This window comes from Delphinus delphis, chromosome 11 (assembly GCF_949987515.2).
Source record: "Delphinus delphis chromosome 11, mDelDel1.2, whole genome shotgun sequence".
NCBI lineage: Eukaryota > Metazoa > Chordata > Mammalia > Artiodactyla > Delphinidae > Delphinus > Delphinus delphis.
In genome coordinates, this window is record NC_082693.1 from 5,457,642 (window position 1) to 5,483,586 (window position 25,945).

General features: G+C 44.4%; 1 protein-coding gene across 1 annotated transcript; it reads left to right on the plus strand.

Annotated features, from left to right (window-relative positions):
• The first annotated feature begins 227 nt into the window (after window positions 1–227).
• KCNA1 (potassium voltage-gated channel subfamily A member 1) lies at window positions 228–2,862 on the plus strand. The gene has a single exon (XM_060026052.1). The coding sequence runs from the start codon at window positions 228–230 to the stop codon at window positions 1,713–1,715; it is 1,488 nt and encodes a 495-aa protein (XP_059882035.1). The 3' UTR covers window positions 1,716–2,862.
• The last annotated feature ends 23,083 nt before the right edge of the window (window positions 2,863–25,945 follow it).

Genomic DNA, 25,945 nt, shown 5'->3' on the forward strand with positions numbered 1-25,945 from the left:
GGACTCCAAACTGAGAAACAGGCGGGGGGGTGGAGACGGTCTCCAAGTGGCAGATCCCTCCACCTGCTGGCTCGGAAGCCCCGCCCGCTGAGCTCGGGGGAGCCGCGCACGCAGGTGGGGGGGGCGCGCGGGTCCCCCCCCACCCCGCCTCCCTCGCCCCTCCCCGCCCCGGGCCCGCCCCGGGTCTCCCGCCGCCGCCGCCGCCGCCGCCGCCCCCTGCCTCCACCATGACGGTGATGTCGGGAGAGAACGTGGACGAGGCTTCGGCCGCCCCGGGCCACCCCCAGGACGGCAGCTACCCGCGGCCGGCCGAGCACGACGACCACGAGTGCTGCGAGCGCGTGGTCATCAACATCTCCGGGCTGCGCTTCGAGACGCAGCTCAAGACGCTGGCGCAGTTCCCCAACACGCTGCTGGGCAACCCTAAGAAACGCATGCGCTACTTCGACCCGCTGAGGAACGAGTACTTCTTCGACCGCAACCGGCCCAGCTTCGACGCCATCCTCTACTACTACCAGTCGGGGGGCCGGCTGCGGAGGCCGGTCAACGTGCCGCTGGACATGTTCTCCGAAGAGATCAAGTTTTACGAGCTGGGCGAGGAGGCCATGGAGAAGTTCCGGGAGGACGAGGGCTTCATCAAGGAAGAGGAGCGCCCCCTGCCCGACAAGGAGTACCAGCGCCAGGTGTGGCTGCTGTTCGAGTACCCCGAGAGCTCGGGGCCCGCCCGGGTCATCGCCATCGTCTCCGTCATGGTCATCCTCATCTCCATCGTCATCTTTTGTCTGGAGACGCTGCCCGAGTTGAAGGATGACAAGGACTTCACGGGCACCGTCCACCGCCTCGACAACACCACGGTGGTCTACAGCGTCAACATCTTCACGGACCCCTTCTTCATCGTGGAAACCCTGTGCATCATCTGGTTCTCCTTCGAGCTGGTGGTGCGCTTCTTCGCCTGCCCCAGCAAGACGGACTTCTTCAAAAACATCATGAACTTCATCGACATCGTGGCCATCATCCCCTACTTCATCACCCTGGGCACCGAGATAGCTGAGCAGGAGGGGAACCAGAAGGGCGAGCAGGCCACGTCGCTGGCCATCCTCAGGGTCATCCGGTTGGTAAGGGTTTTTAGAATCTTCAAACTCTCCCGCCACTCTAAGGGCCTCCAGATCCTGGGCCAGACCCTCAAAGCCAGTATGAGAGAGCTAGGGCTGCTTATCTTTTTCCTTTTCATCGGGGTCATACTGTTTTCTAGCGCAGTGTACTTTGCCGAGGCGGAAGAAGCTGAGTCGCACTTTTCCAGTATCCCCGACGCTTTCTGGTGGGCGGTGGTGTCCATGACCACCGTGGGATACGGTGACATGTACCCTGTGACAATTGGAGGCAAGATCGTGGGCTCCTTGTGTGCCATCGCCGGTGTGCTGACAATTGCCCTGCCCGTACCTGTCATTGTGTCCAATTTCAACTATTTCTACCACCGAGAAACCGAGGGGGAAGAGCAGGCTCAGTTGCTCCACGTCAGCGCCCCTAATTTAGCCTCTGACAGTGACCTCAGTCGGCGCAGCTCCTCCACCATCAGCAAATCTGAGTACATGGAGATCGAAGAGGATGTGAATAATAGCATAGCCCACTTTAGACAGGCCAATGTCAGAACTGGTAATTGCACCGCAGCTGACCAAAACTGCGTTAATAAGAGCAAGCTACTGACTGATGTTTAAAAAGCCAAAAGCAAAGAAACTAAAAAGCCCCCACTTAGCAGCTTGAAAGACTTAAAACACCAAACCAAACCAAACCCCCAGTGACCCAGGTCACTCGTTGTAGATACTTCACTAAATAGTCTTTGAATGCTCTCTCGAACTGTCAATGCATTATTGCATTGCCAATGTTGGGGGGTGGCAAACCCGAAGCCTTCAGGAGCCATGAAAAGAGAAACTATTTTCATTGTATTAAAAAATGGGAAAAGAGAGTGTATTTTCTAAAACTGGTTTAAAATCACTCAGTCCATGAACTTGTCTAGGTAAAATAAGGTTCACATGCTTCCCCGTTTTTAATCCGTGGTGGCTTCTTTAAAATTTTTTTTTTTCCTTTAGCTAAGAATCAGATGATCGCTTAGAAATATAAAATTAAAATTTGCATGGGACTCCGATATGAAATCCTGGCAAACTGCACAGCGCATTTTAAGACGGTGCATCAGACGTATTACGCGTAACATGATACACCAGCCGAAACGGGCAAGGAACAGATGTTTTTACTTTGATCAACCGAACTGCATATTCCAAGGTGAAAAAAAAAAATTACTTAAGACTGGTTCACCAAGCACCTTAGAAATCTGATACTGGGCCTGGTCTGTAGGGATTCTTCCCTCTGCCCCCTTTCCTTCTGATTCAAACTCTTCTCTAAGAAAAAATGATCACTGAATGCAATTCATTGATCCATCTGCAGTGCTGCTACGATTCTCAACTGCGGATGCGCCCAATGGGTCTTTTCTCACCAGTCCTGCACCCTGAACCCCGGCCTCCAGAACTGGATATAAAACCTTCACCTCCTTATTGCAACAGAGCACAAATGAAACTAAGTGTAAGCATGTTTGAGTCTGATCATCATTTCTTTTACAATCGCATGCCGAGAACGTTAACGCAGACAATAGAGGGTAAGCTTACTTTGGAATCGATTCTTCTAAAAATAGATCCTTCTTCATTTGCGTTCACCAAAAGTGCACTCCTTCATTTACGAACTATTTTTATTAGTAAATAAAGTACTGTATTTAAGTACCTATGTTAGTCAGCTGGGAACAGTAACTTTTTGGAGCTCGAAGCATGTTCTCTTATTCAGCATTATGGCCGACTTGATTAAGGTGTACCTTGAATTAATTAGTGCATGATTAATTTAATGTAAAAACGTTAAAAAATAATAAAAATTATAAGTTTGTGGGATGAAGGGCCCAAAAGAAACAATGAGGGGGGGTAGGGTGAGGGGGGGCACTCAGTCAATCTTCCTGCCTTTGCTCAGGGAAATGTCAGGTTTCTGTGCAGATGTAGGCAGAGAGAGGACCAACATGCCCATCCCTTAAAGCGAAGCTCTGTGGAAAACTTAAGTTATCAAGGTATATAGAGCAACACCTAAGAACACGTATTCTTTCTAGCTGAAGAGAAACACAAGCAAAACAAACAAACAAACAAACAAAGGTGCAATACTGCATGCTTTTTGGTGCATTCTTAAGATGTAAATGAAAATGTTTCTCCATCGTATGCGCCCAGAGCAGAGCTGATTTCTTTCTTGCAGTCATGATTTGAAGTCTGCAGAGACTTCGGCCCTCCCCCTGAGGCTCCCTGAAGAAACGCTACCAATTGATTTAATAGTTGCTTAGTGCCTTTATCCTGTACCCACAGCGAACTGCAGAAGGCGCCTCCATTAGCACAGCTGAGAAGTTATGTAACACAAGGGAGGGAGGCTGGGGCACAGATATTTCGCTTTTCCTTTTTCCACCCTCGCTCTCTCACTTCGCACTGCGGGGACACCGCGCCATCCTGCGCCCCAGGCAGGAGAGACCCGGGAGGGTGCTCTCTGGCCATCCGCTGGACTCGGTCCCTTTGGCAGCCAGACGTGGGATGGAAACTGGGGCCCGAGACCCATCTTTGAACTTGACACGAACCTCGAACTTGTCTTTTCCTCTTCTCTACCAGAAGCCAATATAAAACTCTTGGGGAATTTGTTTCCTATCAGGGGTCACTCTGGACAAGCAAGGCTTCCTCGGGTCCAGCCTCACGGTCCTAGCGAAGTTCCATCCTCCCCCTCTGCCTGCAGAAGCATGTTGCCACTCTGACAGTCTGATCTTTGCAGGCATCGTTGTGGATGTGGGAATAGTCGGTTCAGAGTAAGCTCTCCCGGGCCTTCCCTCCCGGCCCACCCCTTCAGCTAGTTCCTAGGATGCTCCTATGAGAGTCCCATCCTGGCAGTCACCTCGCAGGCTGAACATCTAACTTCTGTCGCCCCTGGCACCCAGTCCAGAGAATGGCGGGGACCCTGTGCTTACCAGAAAGAGAGCCACATCACCTGGGCCTCTGGAGGCCAGCAGCCGCCCACCGACGGGGAGGCACTCATAGCTTTTTGAAGGACCCAAGGTGGGGATCCTCATTCTGCGCGTAGCACGTGGCTGCCAGCTGCTCACCGTCTTTCATTCCTGCGCTGCTGCTTCTGGAAATCTTCCCCGTGACTCCGCCCCACCTCCCATCCTAGCCTAGAACGAGCAGTGAGGCAGTAAACCTAGACACTAGAGTTACACCCAGGCTGGCTGACTCCTTTGAAAGAAAGAACGTGGAAGTTTATTTTCCTGCGCGGCTTCTGTGAATCTGTAAGACAGACGTGACACACACCAAGGAAGACAGGGGCCAAGGACGTACGGTGTCCTACTGCAGGGCATTCAATCCTCCCTGTGATGTCTCCTGGAACCTTGACTCATCCTGGCTTTTCCTCTCCTACCTGCTCCTTAGTCTCCCGTTGGGAAAGAAAACGCCAACCTCGCCCACATCTCCGGGGATTGCCTTGATCTTTTATTTAGACTTTGAGGTCTAGGACACCCCGAACCTGAAGCGCTACCCTCTGTCAACAGCAATAATCTGCTCAGTACTGTGGGATCGGATGGGTCAGAGGATGAGAAAACAGGACCAGAACTGAAAAGCCTCACTTTGGCTACCGGGTACACCTGTCACAGCCATACGTGGCACTGGGTGGAAACTTGTGCATGTGTTGTTACGGGGAACAGTGCTGCATGCAGGGAACCTGTCTGCCTGGGACGGAAGGAGCTGCTGTCATGAGTTGGGTGGTCTGGGGAAAATGGAGGTCACTTATGCACCTGGAGCTCATCAAAACCAAGTGAGTTAGAGGGGAGGACGGGAATTATCTGTGTAGCATAGGCATGCAGAGTTTGCCAAAGCTCTTTCCCCTTGCACAGGACTGAGCTGAAATGTTTTTGTGGACCTGACGGTGCACTTAACAAAACTGCCTATTACGGAATGATGATCTTTTTGGTTTATTTCCTTGTATTTATTTTATCGGGCTTTTTACCTTCCCGTCCCCTTCCTAGGTCTTGAGCTTTCATGGCTCTTGTCTTGCATACTGATTTTCTCCAGAAGGAGAAGACTTCTGACGTGCCGATAGCCATAGCTCAGCTCTTCTGGTGAATTGAGGCCCTAGTTCCATAGGGTGGCAGTGGAGGGGCTGGGTCACCCCGGGGCTGTTAGCCATCCCAGAATCTCTGAAGTGGTTAACTCAGCTCGAGTGATCTGAATTAGAGAGACCAAAGACATTCATTTCCTTTGTCCTCAGATTCAAAGAAGACAGGTCCTAGCCAAGAAAGGCGTTTGTTTTTGCATCTCCTCTTCCCCATCTGTGCCCCGTCTTCTCTCCCTACCCGCTGGAGAACTGAGTTCTAATGATCAGTTAACACAGTTCTTCGGGAGCGTGTTAGCGAGTTAGCCTAGCAGACTCAAATACACCGATAGCGGAGTCTTCTCCTGGAATGTGGCTGCCGCACAGCGGTCATTTCTCTAAAATGAAATCGTGCGGTTGGCTTAGATTCCCCTAGGGAGGCTGGACTCACTTGAGAATAAAGAAAAGAGAATACACGTAAATGGTGAGTGAGGAATAGATTTCTTGAAGTAGAAATTTGGTTTAGTCCGTCAAGGGCCTTCTTCACGTTGTGCATAGTTACAGATTTTTCAAAGGAGTTAACCTCTGAAGAGCCAGTAGGAATAGATTCCTAACCCTCCCATTTAATATAGGAGACCTCAAAACACATGCTTTTTAAAAATCGAGTTCCTCATTTGGTAGATGAGGTTGAACAAAATGAGAAAGAGAAGAATCCCCAACTTTTCCCCCCGGGAACGGCTCACTCCTGGCAGTGGGGAGAACTGGTGAGGGATAACCATCTAGAGTGCAAACTCGTTAGGACATCAACTGCTCAATAGCCATTTTATCTTCCCGCTTTTTCAAGAAAGGCTGAAGTCTTTTGATGTTTATGTTCATTTTCAGAAGACACACACAAATTTTTAAACCCGACACAACCCAAGTTAATCACCATCTCAGGAGGTGGCCTCTGGTCCACCATGCGGTGTACTAGTGCTTGTATTTATACATGGAATTTCAGGGTATACACAACCATGTCCAGCATGACTCAGGTAAACCTTAGAAGAATGTACGTTACTTATCATTTTTGTAAAGACACGAACAGCAGCTGAGTTGCTAACCACAACTGTTCCATTACCTTGGGTCACTGTGCGAACTCGTTCAGGGTATAGACGTAAAGTTTGGAAGTCAGGGGATCGAATGCCAGTCTCTTTGCTCAGGCAAAACGACCCTGGGCTTTCTTGGGAAGCCCAGGCCTATGTGAAGGGGAGGCTCTGCTGCCCTCAAGACTCTTAGCTTTAAGGAGATTTGCCGGAGTTGCAGTGATCTTCATTTAGGGACTGAGTAGGAGTTAATTTTTTATGACGTGAGACTTCAAGGAGGAGAGAAAAGTTTCGTACCACAATCAGAGAAGGAGAAATAGTGTAAGGAAAGAAAGGAAAACGAAACACCAAATCCCTAGTGAGGTATTCCAGGTCAAAGCTGTCTCCTTTCCAACACCAACAGACATACCTTTCTTCTCTTTCCTGCACTGTTTAGGAGCCATTTTTTCAGTAGCTGTAGGTAGAAAGCATGGGCTGTATATGACATACCTCTAATCTTAAAGATAAAGTCTTACCAAGGTTAAAAATCCCAATGGAATAGTCTTAATTTGAAGTGCACCATCAGGACAACAAACCATTTAAGCTGAAAAAGCACTATTTCAGTTCTTGAGTTTGCCAGTTGCTGACACCTTGAGTTAAGGACGTGTCTCATTTTCACCTACTGTGCATTTCCCCTGCCCTAACCGTTTCATAGGTCGGGTAGAGGACACTGAATGTTACGAATTGAGAACCTAACTGAAGCGCATAGTTTCCATCTATGCAATTTTACTTGCTTCTGTCACTTTATGATCTGTTCATATTTGGCATCGATTAAAGATAATTTTTAAGGATCTTAGCAAGGAATGTCCTGACTGGTTCTTTGTTTCTTGTGTAACTGGTCTTTCGGGAGCCCTTTCTTGTGAGGGTCTCTGTAAATGACACGGTGAATCCAAGATACGATTGAAGCAACCTCATTTTCTCTGAAACTCATGGACTGTTTCTTCTGTACAAGGAAATACACTGAGGTGGAATTTTGACAATAGATTCTCCGTTGGGGCGGGTAGGATCCCGAGGAGAGGCTGTTGGAATTTGGCCTGTGCAAACAGTGGGGATCAAGCTTTGAAAAGACAAAAAGGAAACGAGGCCCAAGGGACTAACGCGATTGATTATATTTGCTTAAATTGTTTTTGATGTGAAACTGTATTCTTCATCCACAGCCCAAGCTTTTCAGGAAGGATAGTGGGGTGTGTGTGTGTGTGTGTGTGTGTGTGTGTGTGTAATAGTGCCGTGGTCTGACATCCAACACCTTGATAGTTACACTGTGGTGTTAGAAGTGATTTTGACGCGGAAAACCAAAGTGATTCCTAGATGTTCTTTACGTATACTTTTCTCCATTAACATTTCTTTCTTCCTCTTTTTTTAAATTACTCATTGGTACATTTTCTTTTGATTCTTCCTGAGATTTCGAGGTTTTCTTTTCTTCCTTGTGAATATCCCATTTTATGCAAGCTCTTTGCTGTCACAGGAAAGGGTTCCATGCTTTATGACAGGTGTCTGTTATATGCCAAATGCCTTGGGTGGCTGGTGCATCGTCTTAGAATTGTATAGCATTGCGCTAGTTTCAAATTGTAAGATTCGGAGCTGAATCTTGCTTTTGCTGTAGAAGTGGCTACTGAAAGTAGACCGTGGGGCTGGGCAGGTTGCCCATCATGTTTCTGCTGTGGTTGGAAAACAGGCAAGGCTGAGCTCTGACAGAACGGTAAGAAAGAGCTAGAACTACATCAATCACAGTGCGTAAACTAGCGTTCGCAGCCCTGAGTGTGTTTCTCAGAGTTCAGCCTTGGAACGGTCTTCTTGAAACAGAGGCAGACAGATCCATGTGGCTGCAGGGGGAGGGCTGTCCCCGGAATTTATTGTTTACAGAGCTTCAAAATGAAGTCAGGTCAGTTTTTTTTTTTTTTTAAAGGACAGCTATTAACTGGTGGTGTAGTATGGTACTGTTTATTTATTTATTTTGCTGTACGCGGGCCTCTCACTGTTGTGGCCTCTCCCGTTGTGGAGCACAGGCTCCAGATGCGCAGGCTCAGCGGCCATGGCTCACGGGCCCAGCCGCTCCGCGGCATGTGGGATCTTCCCGGACCGGGGCACGAACCCGCGTCCCCTGCATCGGCAGGCAGACTCTCAACCACTGCGCCACCAGGGAAGCCCAGTCAGGTCAGTTTTAAGGGAGGCCAACCAGGGGAGTCAAGAGCAGAGGGCTGATGCGATGTGAGCCCAGACACGCTGGGGAGGGAAGCTGGCTGGTGCTTCCTGCCTTCCGTCTAGACTTGTAGAGCTCCTCCAGGCCTGAGTGTTGGGGGACGGCGAGCCCCGAGGCTGGTCAGAGTGAGTCCCATTGCGAAGTCCTATGCAGATAAGCCAGCGTGGTCGTGACGCAGGACTGGAAAGCAGTCCTTTGAACTAGCTTAAAAAAGGATAATTGGAAAAAAAGAAAAAAACCCAGTTAACTGAAAAATTCTATTTAATTAATTGAATTAATGAATTAAATTCTATTTAATTAACTGAATCCAATATGCCATTGATTTTTAAGATGGTTGGCATATTTGAACATTGACAGAGAGAACATTGACAGTATGACCTGCCATTGCATTGATTCATCTCAATTTTATTTATTTTTAATAAATTTATTTATTTTACTTATTTATTTTTGGCGGCGTTGGGTCTTCGCTGCTGCACGCGGACTTTCTCTAGTTGCGGCGAGCGGGGGCTACTCTTCCTTGTGGTGCGCGGGCTTTTCATTGCGGTGGCTTCTCTTGTTGCGGAGCACAGGCGCTAGGTGCGCGAGCTTCAGTAGTTGTGGCGCACGGGCTCTAAATCACAGGCTCAGTAGTTGTGGCGCAGGGCTTAGCTGCTCTGCGGCATGTGGGATCTTCCCGGACCGGGGCACGAACCCGTGTCCCCTGCATCGGCAGGCGGACTCTCAACCACTGCGCCACCAGGGAAGTCCCCAGCCCAATTTTAAGATGAAAAAAATGTACACAAAACAAAAGGAGTCAATATCAAATCACCATGGTATACACTTGAAACTAATATAGTATTGTAAGTCAACTGTTTTTCAATTAATTTGAAAAAAGAAAGGAATCTTCGAATTGATGAAGTATAAGGATTCTAATATATGTCCTCCCCTTGTTTCCTGGTGTGATAATGGGCTTGGATTCTAAACCCATTAAATATGGGAGTTTCCTGAACCCTGGCTAGAACCTTTAGGGCTTCTTTGAATTATCTTTTTATGCAACAGTGTTTTTGCTCAGTTCTACCCTTACCTTAGGCTTTGTGCTGATACATCGCGGTGTTCCCTGTCCTCATGCTGTTTGGCATCCAGACATCATTTACCCAGTGAGGGCCTTCGATCTCATTATGTCTGGAAGGAGGTTAGTTCTTGCTCCACCCTCCCTTACCCCTTAATAGCAGTCCCTCTATTATGAGCCCTGCAGAACCTTCAGCAGCCCTTGGCATCCACCAAGTTAAAGGCAATCTGACACTCATTCCCAGTAAGCAGCTCCTAGCAATCTCTTCTCTATTAACCACACTGCTTTACTCTACTTAGTGAATTAGGTAGGGCTGATATTGCTATGGGTGTTTTACAGGGAAGGGACCTGCCCACGGTCTCTGGGTGGAGGGAACTGGCCTAGGTTTATTCATGATCCCCTGGCCAGTGTCTGACATGTGGTAGGGACTCTAAATGGTTATTCACTGGGGGAAAGCTGGAACATGGAATGTCACACGGTAAGGAAAGTCCAGTGAACTCTGCATAGGGCCATAGGCTCTTTGAGTCTTTAAACTGCTTGTATCTAAAATGGAAATATAATACCACATAGGGTTGCATGGATTAAATGAGATAATAGGTTAACACGTTTGGTAAATTTGAACGTGTTCTATAAATGTGAGAAATTAATAGATATGTTATTAAATATAATGATGAGAGGAGGAACAGGGGGAGGAAATGTGTTTTAAAGGAAGACTCCAGGGAATCAGATGCTCAATTCAAAGATGAACTGCACAGTGGTGGAATTTGAAGACTTGGAAAGAAATGCTTTTGGTAGGAATCTTCAGTGCATCCCGCGTGCAACACCAGGTAGTCAGCAGCCTCATGGAATGCTAAGCCCCTATTTCTAGTTTTGTTTCCCTCTTGCCTGCGACTTAATACTGTTTTACCTCTTCAGACTCTAAATATCAAGAGTGAACTGCCTTGCAATAAGCTGAGGGACCAGAAGTCGTCTTTAATAATTTTCATCTCTCCTCTTTGCCTCATTTCCCCCTTGTGCAAAATATTGTGCCATTTGATGTTTTTTTCTTTCCACCTGTGAATATTGAGAAATAAAGCAAGATGTTGTTTGCAGAGTTTTCTCATATGCTTGTCTGAGACACATCATATAAATATAAAACCTATTCTTAGCTTCCCTTGCTAGAAATAAAGTAACCCTCACGAGCATATATGAGTCGATACAGCCTTTTCTGGACTAGCACCTACTACAAAGATGCTTATGGAAATTTATAAGTTATAATATCCCTACAGTGGTCCAGCCCTTCCTTCATAAAACTGATTGCATGAAGGAGCTGTGATTTAAATAGCAGTAAGACTTTATCTGGTTTTCTTAAGGAATTTCATAGTAATTAAGTAAGGAGTTGAGTATCTTCGGTTCATGAAACATTTTTCTAGAGAGTGACATTAAGGGGTTGGATTGAGTTCTCTAACCTCTTATGGTTTTTTAAAAATATATTTGACATGGCCTGTTCATGTTTGCTGTAACAGCGTGTTCTTGTCTGAAGTGCTGAACATTAAGTGCATTTTAGGAACATTTCTAGAGAAACTACTTCCAGTTGAAATGTATTTTTTTCAGAATTGAAATCAGAGGATGATGAGTGAGTAGGTGCTTAAGCTTAGGATAATTTAAGTTCTGAGCACAGGGCCAAATCCAACTTTTGTTAAAAATCTTATTCTTCAACTCTTAAGTTAAGGGTGTTTAGAAATCTAAGATACTTTAATTATCTCTACAGTGATTTTTTTTTTTTTTTTTGCATTCTGTACAATATCATTATTTCACTGTCTCAGAAAAGGGGTAATTTTGTTTTAAGTGAATTTCCAAGAGACTCTCTCTGGATCTAAGATCAACCCTACCAAGTCATCTCATTAACAAGCAAAACATTTTTTTTTTTAATCTTAGAGAACTTTGTATGTTCTCTAAGTCCTAGAAGAGGGGACACCCAACTCAGTTTTTGAAAGATCACTGGAGATTGGCTTATTGTTAAACGACGTTTCTAGGTAAGATGGAAGGGCTTTCTTTTAAGTTCCTGGAGGATGAAGATCACATTTTTTGGTATTTCAAAAAAAAAATAATGCTTATCTTTAATGGATAAAGATGAGTACTCTAAACATCGCTTAATCACAATGTTGGAAATTCAAAAAACGGAATAATGTAACTTTATAACATACCTGATGATCAGGGTGTGGGAAGAAAAATGTTTGTCAACTGCAAGAATTTGGTGTATCAGAGCAGTGTTTCAAGGCAGTGATGCCATTGGATTGGTGAAAGGAGGTTATTTAGCATGAAGAGGTCAACTACTTGCCTTTAATATCATTCTCAAGGGTTTGCAGTGAAGAGTATGATGGGTAAAATGAGAACAATGTCGTTTCAGCTTCCTGAAGGCGGGAAGTTTGGGTTAGGGTAAGTTTCAGGTCTGTAGGTTTAAGATGGACGATCAGCAGATGGGCTGACATTGAGGAGATCAGAGACCTTGGCTCATCTATTATAGAATAAGCAGTGTCTTAGTCACTCATTAATTACCTGTGGTTATTATGGTGACTGAAATAAGGGTGCATCAGTTAATGCAATGGACTAAAATGCTGTTTAAAAAAAGCCATATAAATCGTCTCATAGGTCAACTTAATGAGCTCAGCATTCAGCCAGGTTGTGATGGAAATGGTGTTGGACTCTGCACTAAATTATCCAGGAAGTTTGCTGGTGTTCGGTAAGGTAGACTCTTCGTTATCACAGTTTATTTAGACAGAATTTTAAGGAGAGGACGAGGAGTTCATTAGATGACCTTAGGGTAGGATCTTGAGAATTCTCAGAACTCTATAGTTAAACAACATTTCTGTAGGTCCCAAACCTACATACCAAACTAAAGGGAAAATGATTCAAGATGATTTTTATTTTTTTAAAGATTTATTTATCATTTTATTTATTTTATTTTATTTATTTTTGGCTGTGTCGGGACTTAGTTGCGGCACGCGGGATCTTCCATTGTGGCGTGCGGGCTTCTCTCTAGTTGTGGCGTGTAGGTTCCAGAGCGCGTGGGCTGTGTAGTTTGCGGCATGCAGGCTCTCTAGTTGAGGCGTGTGAGCTCAGTAGCCATGGCGCACAGCCTTAGTTGCCCCACGGCATGTGGGATCTTAGTTCCCTGACCGGAGATTGAACCTGCGTCCCCTTCATTGTAAGGCAGGTTCTTTACCCCTGGACCACCAAGGAAGTCCCTCAAGATGATTTTTAAAAGACAAAGTCTTGTAAAGTGAATAACAGTAACCATGTTCCATTTAAATGTGTTTCCTTTACACCTGATGATTTTATATTAGGTGTAATTTCCACCATTCACATATATTATACAATTACTCTGTGAATGGAAATTCTGAACTTCTCAGCCTGTTACAGAAATTCCTGAACTCCCCAGCTGGACTGACATTTAACCCTCATTGTGTTGGATTCAGTTCCCCAGTTCAGTAAACATAGTAGTGAGATTCTCAACAAAAACTGTTTGTTTTTGGTGTTCTCTCCTTCGGGGACAAATCTCTATTGTGGTTTCCTTTGGAATGGATTGTAAGTTTAGTCCAAATAGTCAACTGGGTTCCCTCCCAAGACCTGAAGCCCGGGCATTTCCAGAAAATACATTTTGTTTTCATCTGTTCTGCTTGAGACTGGACTAGTACATTATCCATGTATATCTCTGTTTCCTGTAATGGTCAGATGTCAGCAGGTAATTTTGCTGGAAAATTGTTGTTCATATTCTTAGACTGTCTGAGGTTTGATGTGATGGTTGTAGAAGTTCGAATATTTCTTGAGAGCCTTAAAAGTTGTTTTCCTGGCTCTTCCGTGTATGCTCTCTTCAAGAATTAAAAGTGGGAAAGGGAACTGGGCACTTAACCTGAAGATGCAGAAATAGCAGTCATAAAAATAAGTGCTGCTGGAAAGACCTATGGAACTGGGAATCATACGTCAGATATATTTTATCCCTTGCTTATACTATTGAAAACCTGTATATGATTTATTTGGGGGCCCTGCTATCTGTATCGCCAGGAAAATGCCTATCCCCGACCCCAGCTCACGCATACGAGCATGCACACACCTGTACACATGCAATCACACACACACATACTCACGCCTCTGCACTCTGACCTCTACTCATTTACCTGTCCATCTGTGAACCTGCAGGTATCACCTGTGCTGTAGAGCAGGCATGTGTTAGCCCAAATGGGGTAGCCCTTTCAATTGATTCTGAGCGTTTGTCATCACTCCCTTTTAATTAAACAAAAAAAAAATCATAAAGATATCGTGATAAGGCTTTTCCATTTTGCAGTTAAAGAACTGCCTTTTAAATGAAAGGGAAACGAATGAAAAAAACCAAACAGCAGGAGTTGAGGGTCCCGGGATATTTTCCTTTGGGCTCGGGGTGCTTATTACCCCAGTGAGGGCGATGAGGGTGGCTCTGATGCTCTCCTGCCTGGGTTTATACTCCGTCACTCCTGGGACAGCTCAGGCGCTCAGGGATAGACAGTGGCCTGGGGTGGATCTCTGGTAGGGCTAGAGACATGGTCATCTCTGAACACTGGTCTCTTCCTGCCTGGGCCATTTCCCGCTACGTTGTTAAGTTCAAAGGGTGTGTATTTTCTGTCCTATGGCCTGCTGAGGAAGTGACATTCCTAAGTGGACACTAGGCTGAAAGCTCTAGCTTATGGCCTTGGATTTGCAGAATTTGGGTTTGTGGGCCCATGGAGTGTGTCTTTACTACTCTAAGTTTTTATGTGTGGGTTTAAATACAGGTGACAAGAGTATCTGTCTCAGCGATGTTATTTAGCTGACTGGAAAATGCCAAAATATTTTGATACTTCTTGCAGAAGGGTGTTTTACCCCCACCAAGACTTGCATCACTCCTCAAATTTGGAAGATGGAAGACTTGTCATAAATGAATGAAAATGTAAGTGATATAATAATACACACAAGGTATGCAGTGTCAGTATTATTTCAACTCAAGCCTTAGTGAGCTTGGACCCTCTAGCTTTATTTAAACTCTAAATGTTCACTTTTGTTTGTTCCATGTACAAAAACTACGTCATTTCATGGTGTCTTAGTTAAAGGGGGCCTGTAGTAAGTGTTCTTTTACAATGTATAAGGAATTTTCACATACATTATTTTATTTGACTCTTATGAAAGCTTCTTGAGGTGGCAGGTAAGATGTAGGTATTTCTTTCCAGTTGCCGGTTGAATCCGCTGGGAAACAAAGTCTGGGTTGAAGATGATGCGCAGGCAGGTTGTTGGGGGGTGCGATCGCTATCGTACCTGAAGAGAGAAGAGAATACGGATGAACCGGGAGAAGCTGGGCTACGGCGCAGTCACTACAGAAGCCCACCCATCCTGCGGGGAGCTCTGACGGTCCTTCAGAGCTGTCTTGGCTGGGAGCCTGGGAGCCAGGCCTTTAGATGTTCTCATTGACCCATCTTTGGATGAGGCTGCCCTGGGAAGGAGCATGACCTTGGTTGAGGTGACTCTCTTCATCAGAGGGACAATTCCCAAAGAGCTGAACGCTCTCCCAGCAGCTGGGGAAATGAGTTCTCCAGGCACGAAGGAGGCTTGGGTGATACGTCAGAGGCCCCAGTACGAGGGGTGGGGGTCATACGCTCCTATGTGGCCAGAGGGAAGGCACCCAGAGGGAGAAAGATGAACAGTAAAGCAGAGGAACATTCAGAAGCAGGATCATCAGTTTCTAAGAATCAAGAGTTGACGGTAGTTGATAGATTGACTAGTGAAATGGACAGAGTGCTCTGAGGCCCCTGGAGATGCTCCTTTCTAATGCATGCTAGAAGGCATCTTCCAGACTGGCCTGAGCTCTCCTGTATGGATTGGGTTCAATTATTAATCAGGAGGGATGGGGATGCCGGCTAATGCTGGCTAATGGCACAGGCTGGGTAATTGCGCTCCTTTGTGTGTTCAGAGCGTAGGTTCAGATGGTATCGACATGGTCTGCTCCTTGCTTTGTCTGCACACCTCGGTGGTGTGATGCTTTGAGGTCCCAGCGAAATGCACGAAACCGCTTGTGCAACTTGATGCATCTGAGTAACATTAGGGCTTCCTCTTAATGTGTCACACGGATGATAAAGATGTGCCTGGAAGGGAGCTGGTGGGAAGGGGGCTTTTAAAAGGAAACTGTCAGACCTTGTGGCGCTAGCACCATGCTCCTAAGTGGTTTTGTGGCTGATTTAGAACTGCTCGACCTGGGGTTTATACACCTGCAACCTCGTTAAGAGAGGCAGCTTGGCTTTTGGTCCAGAAATGACAGGATTATTTAGAGTTTTCATCTGAAAACAGATCTCAGGGGAACTAATTGTTTGGGCAGCTTTGCACTTGGATCTGGAAAAAACCCTCTAGGCTATGTGATTAATGGTAATTCTTAGGATTCTGTGTCTCAAACCTGCTAGCAGGAAATTTGCATTTGCTAAAAAGTCCAGCTTGTTGCATAAGAAACAGATCTGGTCCGAAGTAGATTTGAAACCCTTGGGAGAACAAACATGATCTTCCAAACTTCTGTCATTCTGTCATATGGAATCACAGTTGCACTGGAAATCTAGGTTTTACATTTTGAATCCCAAACCTTAACATTTTAATACTTGAAGTTTAGAAGAAAATGCCAAGTTCTTTTGGCGTAGAGAGTAAATCATATAACCCCATGGATCCCCGCAGTTTATGAACTAACCATTTAAGGAATAAAATTGGATTAGCCGTGTTTAAGGCAAGCCAGGTCCAGAGGTGTCAAAGACCTCTGATATTTAGATTTCTCCAGGATCACTGGGGCCATGCTGTTGCCTGAAGTCTGCAGGTCTCTGAACAAAAGGAATGGGAAGATACAGAGGTTTGTTATGTCCAAGCTTTGGCTCTCCCACCGCCATGCTGGAAGTATTGTCTGTGCGCATCTGGGTGTCCCTTTGCAGCGTCTTGGCTTTTTTACTTACTTTTCATTCTCACTTTTTTAATTAAAAATTTCTAGCCACCAGTACAAAAAATAGCTAAGTATGACCCTATTTCAGATCAGACTCTTCTAGAAAAGTGACCTATTGGGAAAAGCTGAGTTTCAACAGAAAAGTCAATTTCTTTCTGGCACTAGAAACATCGTAGCTGTCATCTGATTCTTCTAGAAATGTGAGCAAGTGTCCCCAAATGGATTCCCTTCTCCCAAGGACACCACATCTAAAGGGCTGTAAACAAGGAGGTCATTAACGTCTCAGTGTCCTCTGGTGAAGGAAAGAGTTATTTCTTTGGACTGAACTCAATAGACATAAGGAACTTAGGGATAGATTAGATTTTGCAAATAAAAATATTTGCTCCTACCTAAGGCTCTACTCATCCACTCTCGGAAAGTTATTTGTGGGGATGTGAGTCTGTGAGTTACCTGCCCTCTTGCTGAATTCCCTTGTGACTAATGCCGTCTACATGTAAGTGGGCTTGAGAGGCACAGACGATGCTCATCTTCCCTTACGCGAAGTGTGAAGATCCCTGTAGGGAGCAAACCTTACCCTGACTTCATCGTTACCGAGTCCTGCTCATCCAGGATGACTATTTTGTACAGCACAGCTTCTATTTAGACAGAATGTCTGTGTATCCACATTCAAGGGTGGAATAACAGGGGGACGCATATGCATGGTTGCTTATGTATTTTATTGGTCTCAGGTCACACAAAAACTGGAATCTTGAACACAGACTACCAAGGGAGATCCCAAATGTGACAGAGGATCTAGGTTTGCATCAGCTGGCGTTGTTACATTTTGCTGGGATTTTGAGTGCCATAGTGGGAGACGTGGCAATCCATGTTGACCGAGGCGGTTTGGGGAGCGTAAGCTCCAGTGCAGAGCCGTAATAGGCAAAAAATCTAGACAACATCTGAGATCTGGAATGTTCTAGTTACTATGGAATGAAAGTTTCTTGGGTGCCAGCTACTCGGGAGAGAAGAGAAGGGAGTTGGTTCTAACTGGAGGATTTTCTCTCCGGGTCTCTGCAGCCACAGGACGGTGGCAGCCCCTGGGCTTCCTGGTTGCATCTTGGGCAATGTTTCTTATCTCAGAGGAGGCATCACGGAGGTTCTGGCACAGTCAGAAAGGTGGATTTTGTTTTGTTTAGATCTGGGTTTTTTACTCAGAAGCCAAATCTGGACTCAGAAACCATTTACCGTGTTGCTGAGTGAGTGTACCCTGCTGCTTTCGTAGCTGACCTTTTTCTGGTGAACTCTAAAGAGGCAAGTCTTCCTTTCCATTAGAGACAGAGATCTTTAGGTCAAGAGAAGCCTAACTTGTTATGTGGACCTTGCCTGTAAGCTGATGATAACAGGATCGGGTACTAAAAATGCCTGGGATGCATGCCGTGGATCATAGAGTCTCAAAGTTGACCTGAACCTCTGAAGTCATCTATTTCTTTCACCTATTTTGTGTTTGATTCACCTCCACAGCTTCCCTGCCGGCCCCCATCTTTTCTGTGTTGTGGTCCTCGAAGAGCTTCCTGGTTATCCGTTTGCAAATCCAGTTCTTTACCATTATATCGACGTATCATGAGCTTGATTCTACTGAAGGAGAGGGCAGAGCAATGGAAGATGTCCAACTGCTCAAGGTCAGAGAGGAGGGTGGTAGAAGACACAGAAGTCAGGAATCCTGATTCTCTACCTACGATTTAGTCCTGTGGGCTCATACGGCTGTAAAGATAAATGATCTGATGCACGCTTAGAAACATGGTGTAAATAGCAATTCATGTATTTTATCCATGTGCCCATCTCAAGTCATCCTACTGGGACACAGTGACTGTTTAGCGTGATGTTAAGAACTTTCGGTTAAGACAAACCCCAAAGGCATTTTTTTACAGATGGAGATGTTTGTGATTTACACACATCCATTTTAAAAACAGGTTTGTTGAGGTCTTCGTGGTACAGGATGTACATGATTACATATCTTGCCAGTGCCGTATATTGTAATATTAAAGATTCAAAATGACTTTTTAGCGTATCATACGTTATCTTAGTCCAAGCACTTTGGCAAAAAGGAAATAAAATCAGGTTTTGGCTGAATAAGGATTTTAGCAAACATACAAGACTGGTCTACTTTCTCAGCAGTTTGGCATCATTATTCTCTAATTTAAGAATATGAATGCTCCCCTGGTCTGTAAAGCAAATTCCTTAGTGCAGTAACAAAGGACCTTAAAATCCAAGCCAGTGAAACTCCCATGAAAGGAATGAACCGCCTCTCTTTTCTCCAGAGTAGCTGGCGCCCAGGAAATTTTCTTTCCTTGTATCATTTTATGCTACTTCACTTCGTGCACCCTGCCTTGTAACCTCACAGGACTGCTCACCATTTCTAGAAATCGTGTTAATGATATATTTATTTTTAAGTCATTATACCTTTGCAGGATCGCCCTGTGCTTGATATTACCTTGCCCTCTAACTTTCATTTTTTTTAATTTTTAAATTTTTTGACCGTGCCACGCAGAGTGTAGGATCCCAGTTTGCCAACCAGGGATCGAACCCGTGCCCCCTGCAGTGGAAGCACAGAGTCTTAACCACTGGACCACCAGGGAAGTCCCTCCCACTTTTATTGTTAATAGACAACTATTCAATCCATAAAGACCCAGCTCAGACATCAGCACCACCGTATCCCCATAACACTTTGAAAAACATATTTTAACCAATTGTGATTGTCACCCATCACCCCTATTACATTGAGTTCCTCAGGGGTCAGGAGTCATGTTTGGTACACAGTTCATGTTCAGTAAATAATGAATGAGGTAGGAAATAATACTTTGCTCTGTTGGATGTTGTGGGGGAGACCTCAAGAAAATTTCTCAAGCAGGTAAGATTTTTAAGTGCTTATAATATATTATTTACGCAACAACTTTCTTCAAGGAGCTTAATGTTCCAAAGTCTTTAGCTCCGTTTATCCTTCCAGATTTACCATCTGACTTTGGAAAACAGGGTAAATAGTTCTCCATCTGTTACTCCTGTGGGCAGGAAACAGACTTCTCTCCTTCACATGGCCCGTTGAGGTCTTCCTTATGAACTTTCGCCTTGATACATTAAATTAAACATTACCTAAGTGGGTTGCAACCATACTGCTTTAAGCATCCCTGGGAGAGGGAAGGAGACAGGGAGTCCTTTCTGGAAAAGATAGTGAAACAAGCCCAGAAAAGGAAGAGAACCTTCTAAAAATGACACTAAATTAATGGCAGACCTAAGACTGGAAGCCAGGAGGCCCAACAGGGTTGAAATATTCTCTCTCTGAGAAGTCAGGCTCTGACTCTATTCATAGTGCAGTGGGGGACTGCCTTTCGTCTTTCTGTCCTCACCCAAGTCCGGGGGTCGTGCGGGCTTTTCCATTGCAGTCTTTTGATTTTTCACGGCTCGTGGAAGCAGATTAACTCTTTTAATGCTTCCAGGATTAAACCAGCCCAAGGCTCCCCCTTACCCAAAAAACTATGGAAACATTGGAGTTTAAAAAACGTATTTTTTTTTTAAGTGGATGACTCAGGTGAGAGCCCTGCTGAGAATCAGGTGGTCTCTCCTCTAGGTGAGCCAGGTCCCTTGTCACCCAGTGGAACCCTGTCCTTCTCTCCTTTGTCCAGATTGTCCACCATCCCCATCGCGTGCTGCTTCTTTGTGGTGTTTGCAATGCCTCCCTTTGTCCTTTGTGGTGTTTGCAACGCCTCCCAATTTAGTACCCTCTTGCCTTTAATGAACGTGCCGTTAGTGTTTTCCCCTCCTACCTCATCATTAATAAAGATGCTCGGGGAAACTGGGCCCATCACCAATGCACGAAACACCCTGCTAAACACCTCCTCCCACCCATGGCAACATAACCGTTTATCATGCCCCTTTGTTTACAATCCTTTCCACTGTTTCTAATCCATGTGGCAGCGCTTACGTCCCAGCCAACTTGCCGTTCGTTCACCAGGGTGGCAGAGTCCCGCACTTTTCAGCTGTATTGGAAGCAGTGGGAGAGCCTTTGTTCAGTGGAAGGGGAATTTGGTGAGAAGTAAGGGATTTGATGAAGAAGGAATACAAATGCTTGGGGGCTGATTTTGTGTGTGTGTGTGTGTGTGATTTTTTTCCAGGGAAGAAATAGACGGTATGCAGAGTCGACACAGGAGCCAGATGCCAAGAAAGTGGCAAGTGCAGCCAGTTAATCTGCCAAAGACATGCCAACAGCTTTTGTCAACCCAGAATATATGTAGAGACACTTACAGAAATATACACACTTACTCATTTCCTTGTAGCTTAAAAATAGGCTCCCAGTCGCCCTTGACTCCCAAATATTGGATAAGGAGCAAACTCTCTGGGTCCTTTCGCGGGACTGGATTTTATCTGACTTTAATATTCAGACTCTGAGTATTAAAAAACAAGGATGCCCAGAACTCAGTGGAGTGAGAAAGACTTGGCCACCGACAATAGGATGGGGTGAGCTCACCACTGGTAGAGGAGACCGAGAGGAGTGATTTGTTCTGATGGGAGCGTCTGGAGGGCTGCTGGGGGCCGGGGATGGAGCATAGACTGAGCCTTCAAGCATTCTTATTTTTGCGGGGGAGGGGCCTTCAACAACAGACATATATTCTCTCACAGTTCCGGAGGCTGCAAGTCTGAGATCCAGGTGTTGCCAAGGCTCTGCCCTCTCAGAAGGCTCTAGGGAAGGAGACTTCCTTGCCTCTTCCGGCTTCTGGTGGTTGCTGGCAATTCTGGGCATCCCTTGGCTGGAAGCAACATCACTGCAATCTCTGCTTGTCTTCCCTCCGTGTGTCTGTGTCTGAATTTCCCTTATCTTATAAAGATACCGGTCGTTGGATTAGGGCCCGTGACGAATCCAGGAAACACCCTTACGTTTTCTCAGTACAGATCGTTCTTTTTCCTACCTGTGGTCAGTGATCTAATTTTAGTGTGTCTGTCCATATTCTACCTCTTGTGAGTGACAGTTACCCAAACTGCACACTCTGTTCAGGCATGGATACACCGTAAGAGGTGGAGAAGCATTTTCTTTATAATGCCCCTTGGATCAAAGTGAATCTGCAGATTAATTTCAGCCAAGTATCTCTTCTCTATTTTCGGAACTGCCGAAGCGCTAGATTTACCCTTTTTATGGTAGTTCACACTTAATAACGATTTGTTCATGTCTTTCTCCACCACAACGTTGTAAGGTTCTTATAGGAAGGAGCCACACTGGGTATTCCTGTGCGGTCCCCACCAAACTGACAGCGTGCCTCACGGAGTGGTAGCAGGTTGGTTCTGCATGAAGGGATGGCCCTGTGCATAAGTGAACGGGCATGTGCGTGGAGGAGTGGGTATCCGAATATTCTCCCAACTAAAAATCAGGGAAGCTGAAAATCATTTTCCCTCTTGACACCTTTCCCTCTCACTTTTCTACTTTAAAATTACAGTAGAAAATCCAATCAAAAGACAACATGGGTTATGCAAAGAATGCCATTTGCAGCAACACGGATGGACCTAGAGATTATAATACTAAGTGAAGTAAATCAGACAGAGAAAGACAGATATCATATGATATCACTTATATAGAGAATCTTAAAAAAAAAGATACAAATGAATTTATTTACAAAACGGAAATAGACCCACAGACTTAGAAAACAAACTTATGGCTACCAAAGGGGAAATGGGGTGTGGGAGGGATGAATTAGGAGTTTGGGATTAATATACACCCTTCTATATATAAAATAGATAATCAACAAGGTCCTACTATAGCACAGGGAACTCTACTCAATACTTTGGAATAACCTATAAGGGAAAAGAATCTGAAAAAGAATGTATGTATGTATATGTGTATATATATATATATATATATATATATATATATAACTGATTCACTTTGCTGTGCACCCGAAACTAACACAACTTTGTAAATCAACTATACGTCAATTAAAACAGGAAAAAATAAGGTCATATGGGTTTAAAGAGCATCAATCATTTTCACTTTAAAAAATAGAACGTGTTTTGTCCTCTTACTTCGCATTTACTCTGTTTCCCCAACCTGTCCACACGTCGTTTTATCAACCTCAGCTCCTGTGAGCTGCCAGCTTCTGCATCTCGGAAGGGAGATGCCAGAGTAGTTGCTGGAATTAGAATGGATTTTGGCATGCTTGCCTTTAGACTTATCCAGTGCTTAAAGCGCTCATCTAAACTTGAAAGGAAAGGGCATTTTAAATACGCACAGAACTTTCTCATCTTTCTTCAGATCATTCTGGCCTCTAATTCTCTCCATTTCTCTTTCATTCTTACGTCGTAGTATTGTAGTATATTCATACCACTTGCCTTCTATAATAGCTGTTTAAATCCCATTTTGGTGTATTATTTTATTTTATTTTACTATTATTTTTAGTGTTTTGGTATTTTAAACGGAGGATAATGGTTGACCAGGATGCAAATGTGAATGTAATTCTATTTCTTCTTTTTGCTTGGGAATGAAAATACCAGGAAGAAAGTATAGAAAGTATGATATTTGTGGAGTGAGCAGGTTCAGTGGAACAAAATCAGGTGGGACTCTGCACGTCTGGGGTCTATTGCTGGTTTTGCCACCAATGGTGGTGCGATCCGGGGTTAGTTACTTCCTCTCTCTGGGCTTCAGTTTCCCATTCATTCCCAGTCTTGATCTCCAGGTGTTTTTTCAGCTCTGCGGATGCCATGCAGGGGAAACAAACTCAAGCAGGGTCCTTCTTGTGAAGTGTCAACACAGTCTAAGGGTTTCAAAGCATACCTGGCTTTGTGTTCACTCTGTGATTATTCAGACCTCCTGCTTCTCCTACCCTCCCATGCATCTTTATGATTGGGGGTGGGGAGGAAAGTGGTGGGGCTGCGGGGGGGGGGGATTGAATCAAATGTTGTTTCTAGACACTTCTTGTAAGGTTTGGGGGAAGAAGACTGACATTGGCTTTTTAATGAAAACTTTTAAATTCCTTGTGGATTTGATTTTATACTCCTTTTCCCGTTAGTCTGAAGAAGTAGAAATCGACGGCTTCTTTTAACGGGGATGAGATGGACATTTGGTGATGCTTAATATAATGAATTTTGCTGGTACTTACAAAGACATGGTGATGAGGTAGTAGCGAGCTAAACCAAACCTAGTAAGCTACATTTATTCATTTATTAATTATTCATAGTTGGACTTTTTCCAAAAATAACATGGAAGCCTATACAATAAAAATTCCGTTTGCAGTAGAACAGGGAAACCACAGGCAAAAGAGCCATGTAACGAAGGGAGGGGAGACCACAGTAAAAGAAAGCCAGGGTGGAAGGTCTTTATTTCAGCTGAGCACGAACTTTACCCTTGAGATTCCTGACAGCCAAGGAGAGAAAGGAAATGTAACGAGTCACGTGGGTCTCATCATCCAGTAAAATAAGCATTCAATGCCTGGAGGTAATGCTGTGTCTTGATCTCATCTTTTCTCTTACGCTAAACTCTAAGAACAACTGACTATCCGATATTTATGCCAATTGACATTTTCCTCAACTTTCATTCATGCTTTTACAACTGGAGAATTTGTATTTCATAAAACCATCATTTAATTGACCTTCAAATAAGGCTGAGGGGGCATGCATTTGTAATTATGATAGCATTTCTATTGTAGTAAAATAAAGGAGTGCATAGGTTTTTGTTTTTCTCTGGGGATTTTGGTAGTTTAACTGGATACAGGGATAGAGCTTAGAGAGAGAACGATTTGTTACCATATTCCTCATGTTATCTGTCTCAGAGATGAATGGTCTCCTGCAGGTTTTTGATAGGAGCTGGGTAGTTTACTATCTGAATGCCAAATGTACAGAAACTCCAGCTTTCTTGGTAGAAAAGGTAACCATATGCTTTAGCCACGGGGCAAGTTGTTGGCAAAGTCAACACTCTGCTGTGCAATTAAAAAGTTTCCTTTGCATTCTGACCCTCCGGCTGTCCATTCTGTGTGATAGGAAAGTGGGCTGTGAACTATTTCAAACAAGGGTAGATTTTGACATTTAAAGTGAGGACATACCATATGATATCACTTATATGTGGAATCTAAAATATGACACAAATGAACTTATCTACAAAACAGAAACAGATTTGCAACTTACCCCTCCCCCGCCTTTCCCCCTGGTAGCCATAAATTTCTGTTTTACATCTGTGACTCTATTTCTGTTTTGTAAATAAGTCCATTTGTACCATTTTTTTAAAGATTCCACATATAAGTGATATCATATGATATTTGTCTTTCTCTGACTTACTTCACGCAGTATGACAATCTGGGAGATTGGGATTGACATATACACACTACTATATATAAAATAGATAACTAAAGGACCTACTGTATAGCACAGGGAACTCTACTCAGTACTCTGTAATCACCTATATGGCAAAAGAATCTAAAAAAGAGTGGATATATGTATATGTGTAACTGATTCACTTTGCTGTACACCTGAAACTAACACAATGTTGTAAATCAACTATACTGCAATAAAAATTTTAAAAGGGCCTTCCCTGATGACGCAGTGGTTAAGAATCCGCCTGCCAGTGCAGGGGACACGGGTTCGAGCCCAGGTCCGGGAAGATCCCACATGCCGTGGAGCAACTAAGCCCGTGCACCACAACTACTGAGCCTGTGCTCTAGAGCCCGTGAGCCACAACTACTGAGCCCACGTGCCACAACTACTGAAGCCTGTGCACCTAGAGCCTGTGCTCTGCAACAAGAGAAGCCACCACAATGAGAAGCCCGCGCACCGCAACAAAGAGTAGCCCCGGCTCGCCTCAACTAGAGAAAGCCCACGCGCAGCAACAAAGACCCAATGCAGCCAAAAATAAATTAATTTTAAAAAAATTAAAAAAAAAAGAAACAGACTCACAGACATAGAGAACAGACTTGTGGTTGCCAAGGTAGGGGAGGGATGGATTACGAATTTGGAATTAGCAGATGCAAACCATTATATGTAGAATGGATAAACAATGAGTTCCTACTGTATGGCACAGGGGACTGTATTCAGTATCCTGTGATAAACCATAATGGAAAAGAATATGAAAAATAATATGTATAAAACTGAATCACTTTGCTGTACAGCAGAAATTAACACAACGTTGTAAATCAACTATACTTCAGTTAAAAAAAACTAAAAAAATGAAAAATAAAGTGAGGACAACTATAAAGTTAGCTAAACCCCCATGAGGTGTACTGTTCCCAGTTAGGGATGTAGGCTTGAGTAGAAAAGTTAATTCTTGAAGCCCACGGAGATAACTATGTCCCAAACTCACTGAACCAAGAAACTCTATTTCCCTTAGAGCATAAGGCTAGAACTTCAATAGGAACTTATGAAATATAACGTGTGCTCAAAAATGTGATGCCATCGATGAATTAATCATTGTAAGAAATGATCAACTGGATTCGTGTGTTTAAAAGACAATAAACATTGACTAATACCATAAA

Bases quoted from the DNA above. Each gene is read 5' to 3' on its own strand.
- KCNA1 (XM_060026052.1), top strand. From the start codon at position 228: ATGACGGTGATGTCGGGAGAGAACGTGGACGAGGCTTCGGCCGCCCCG.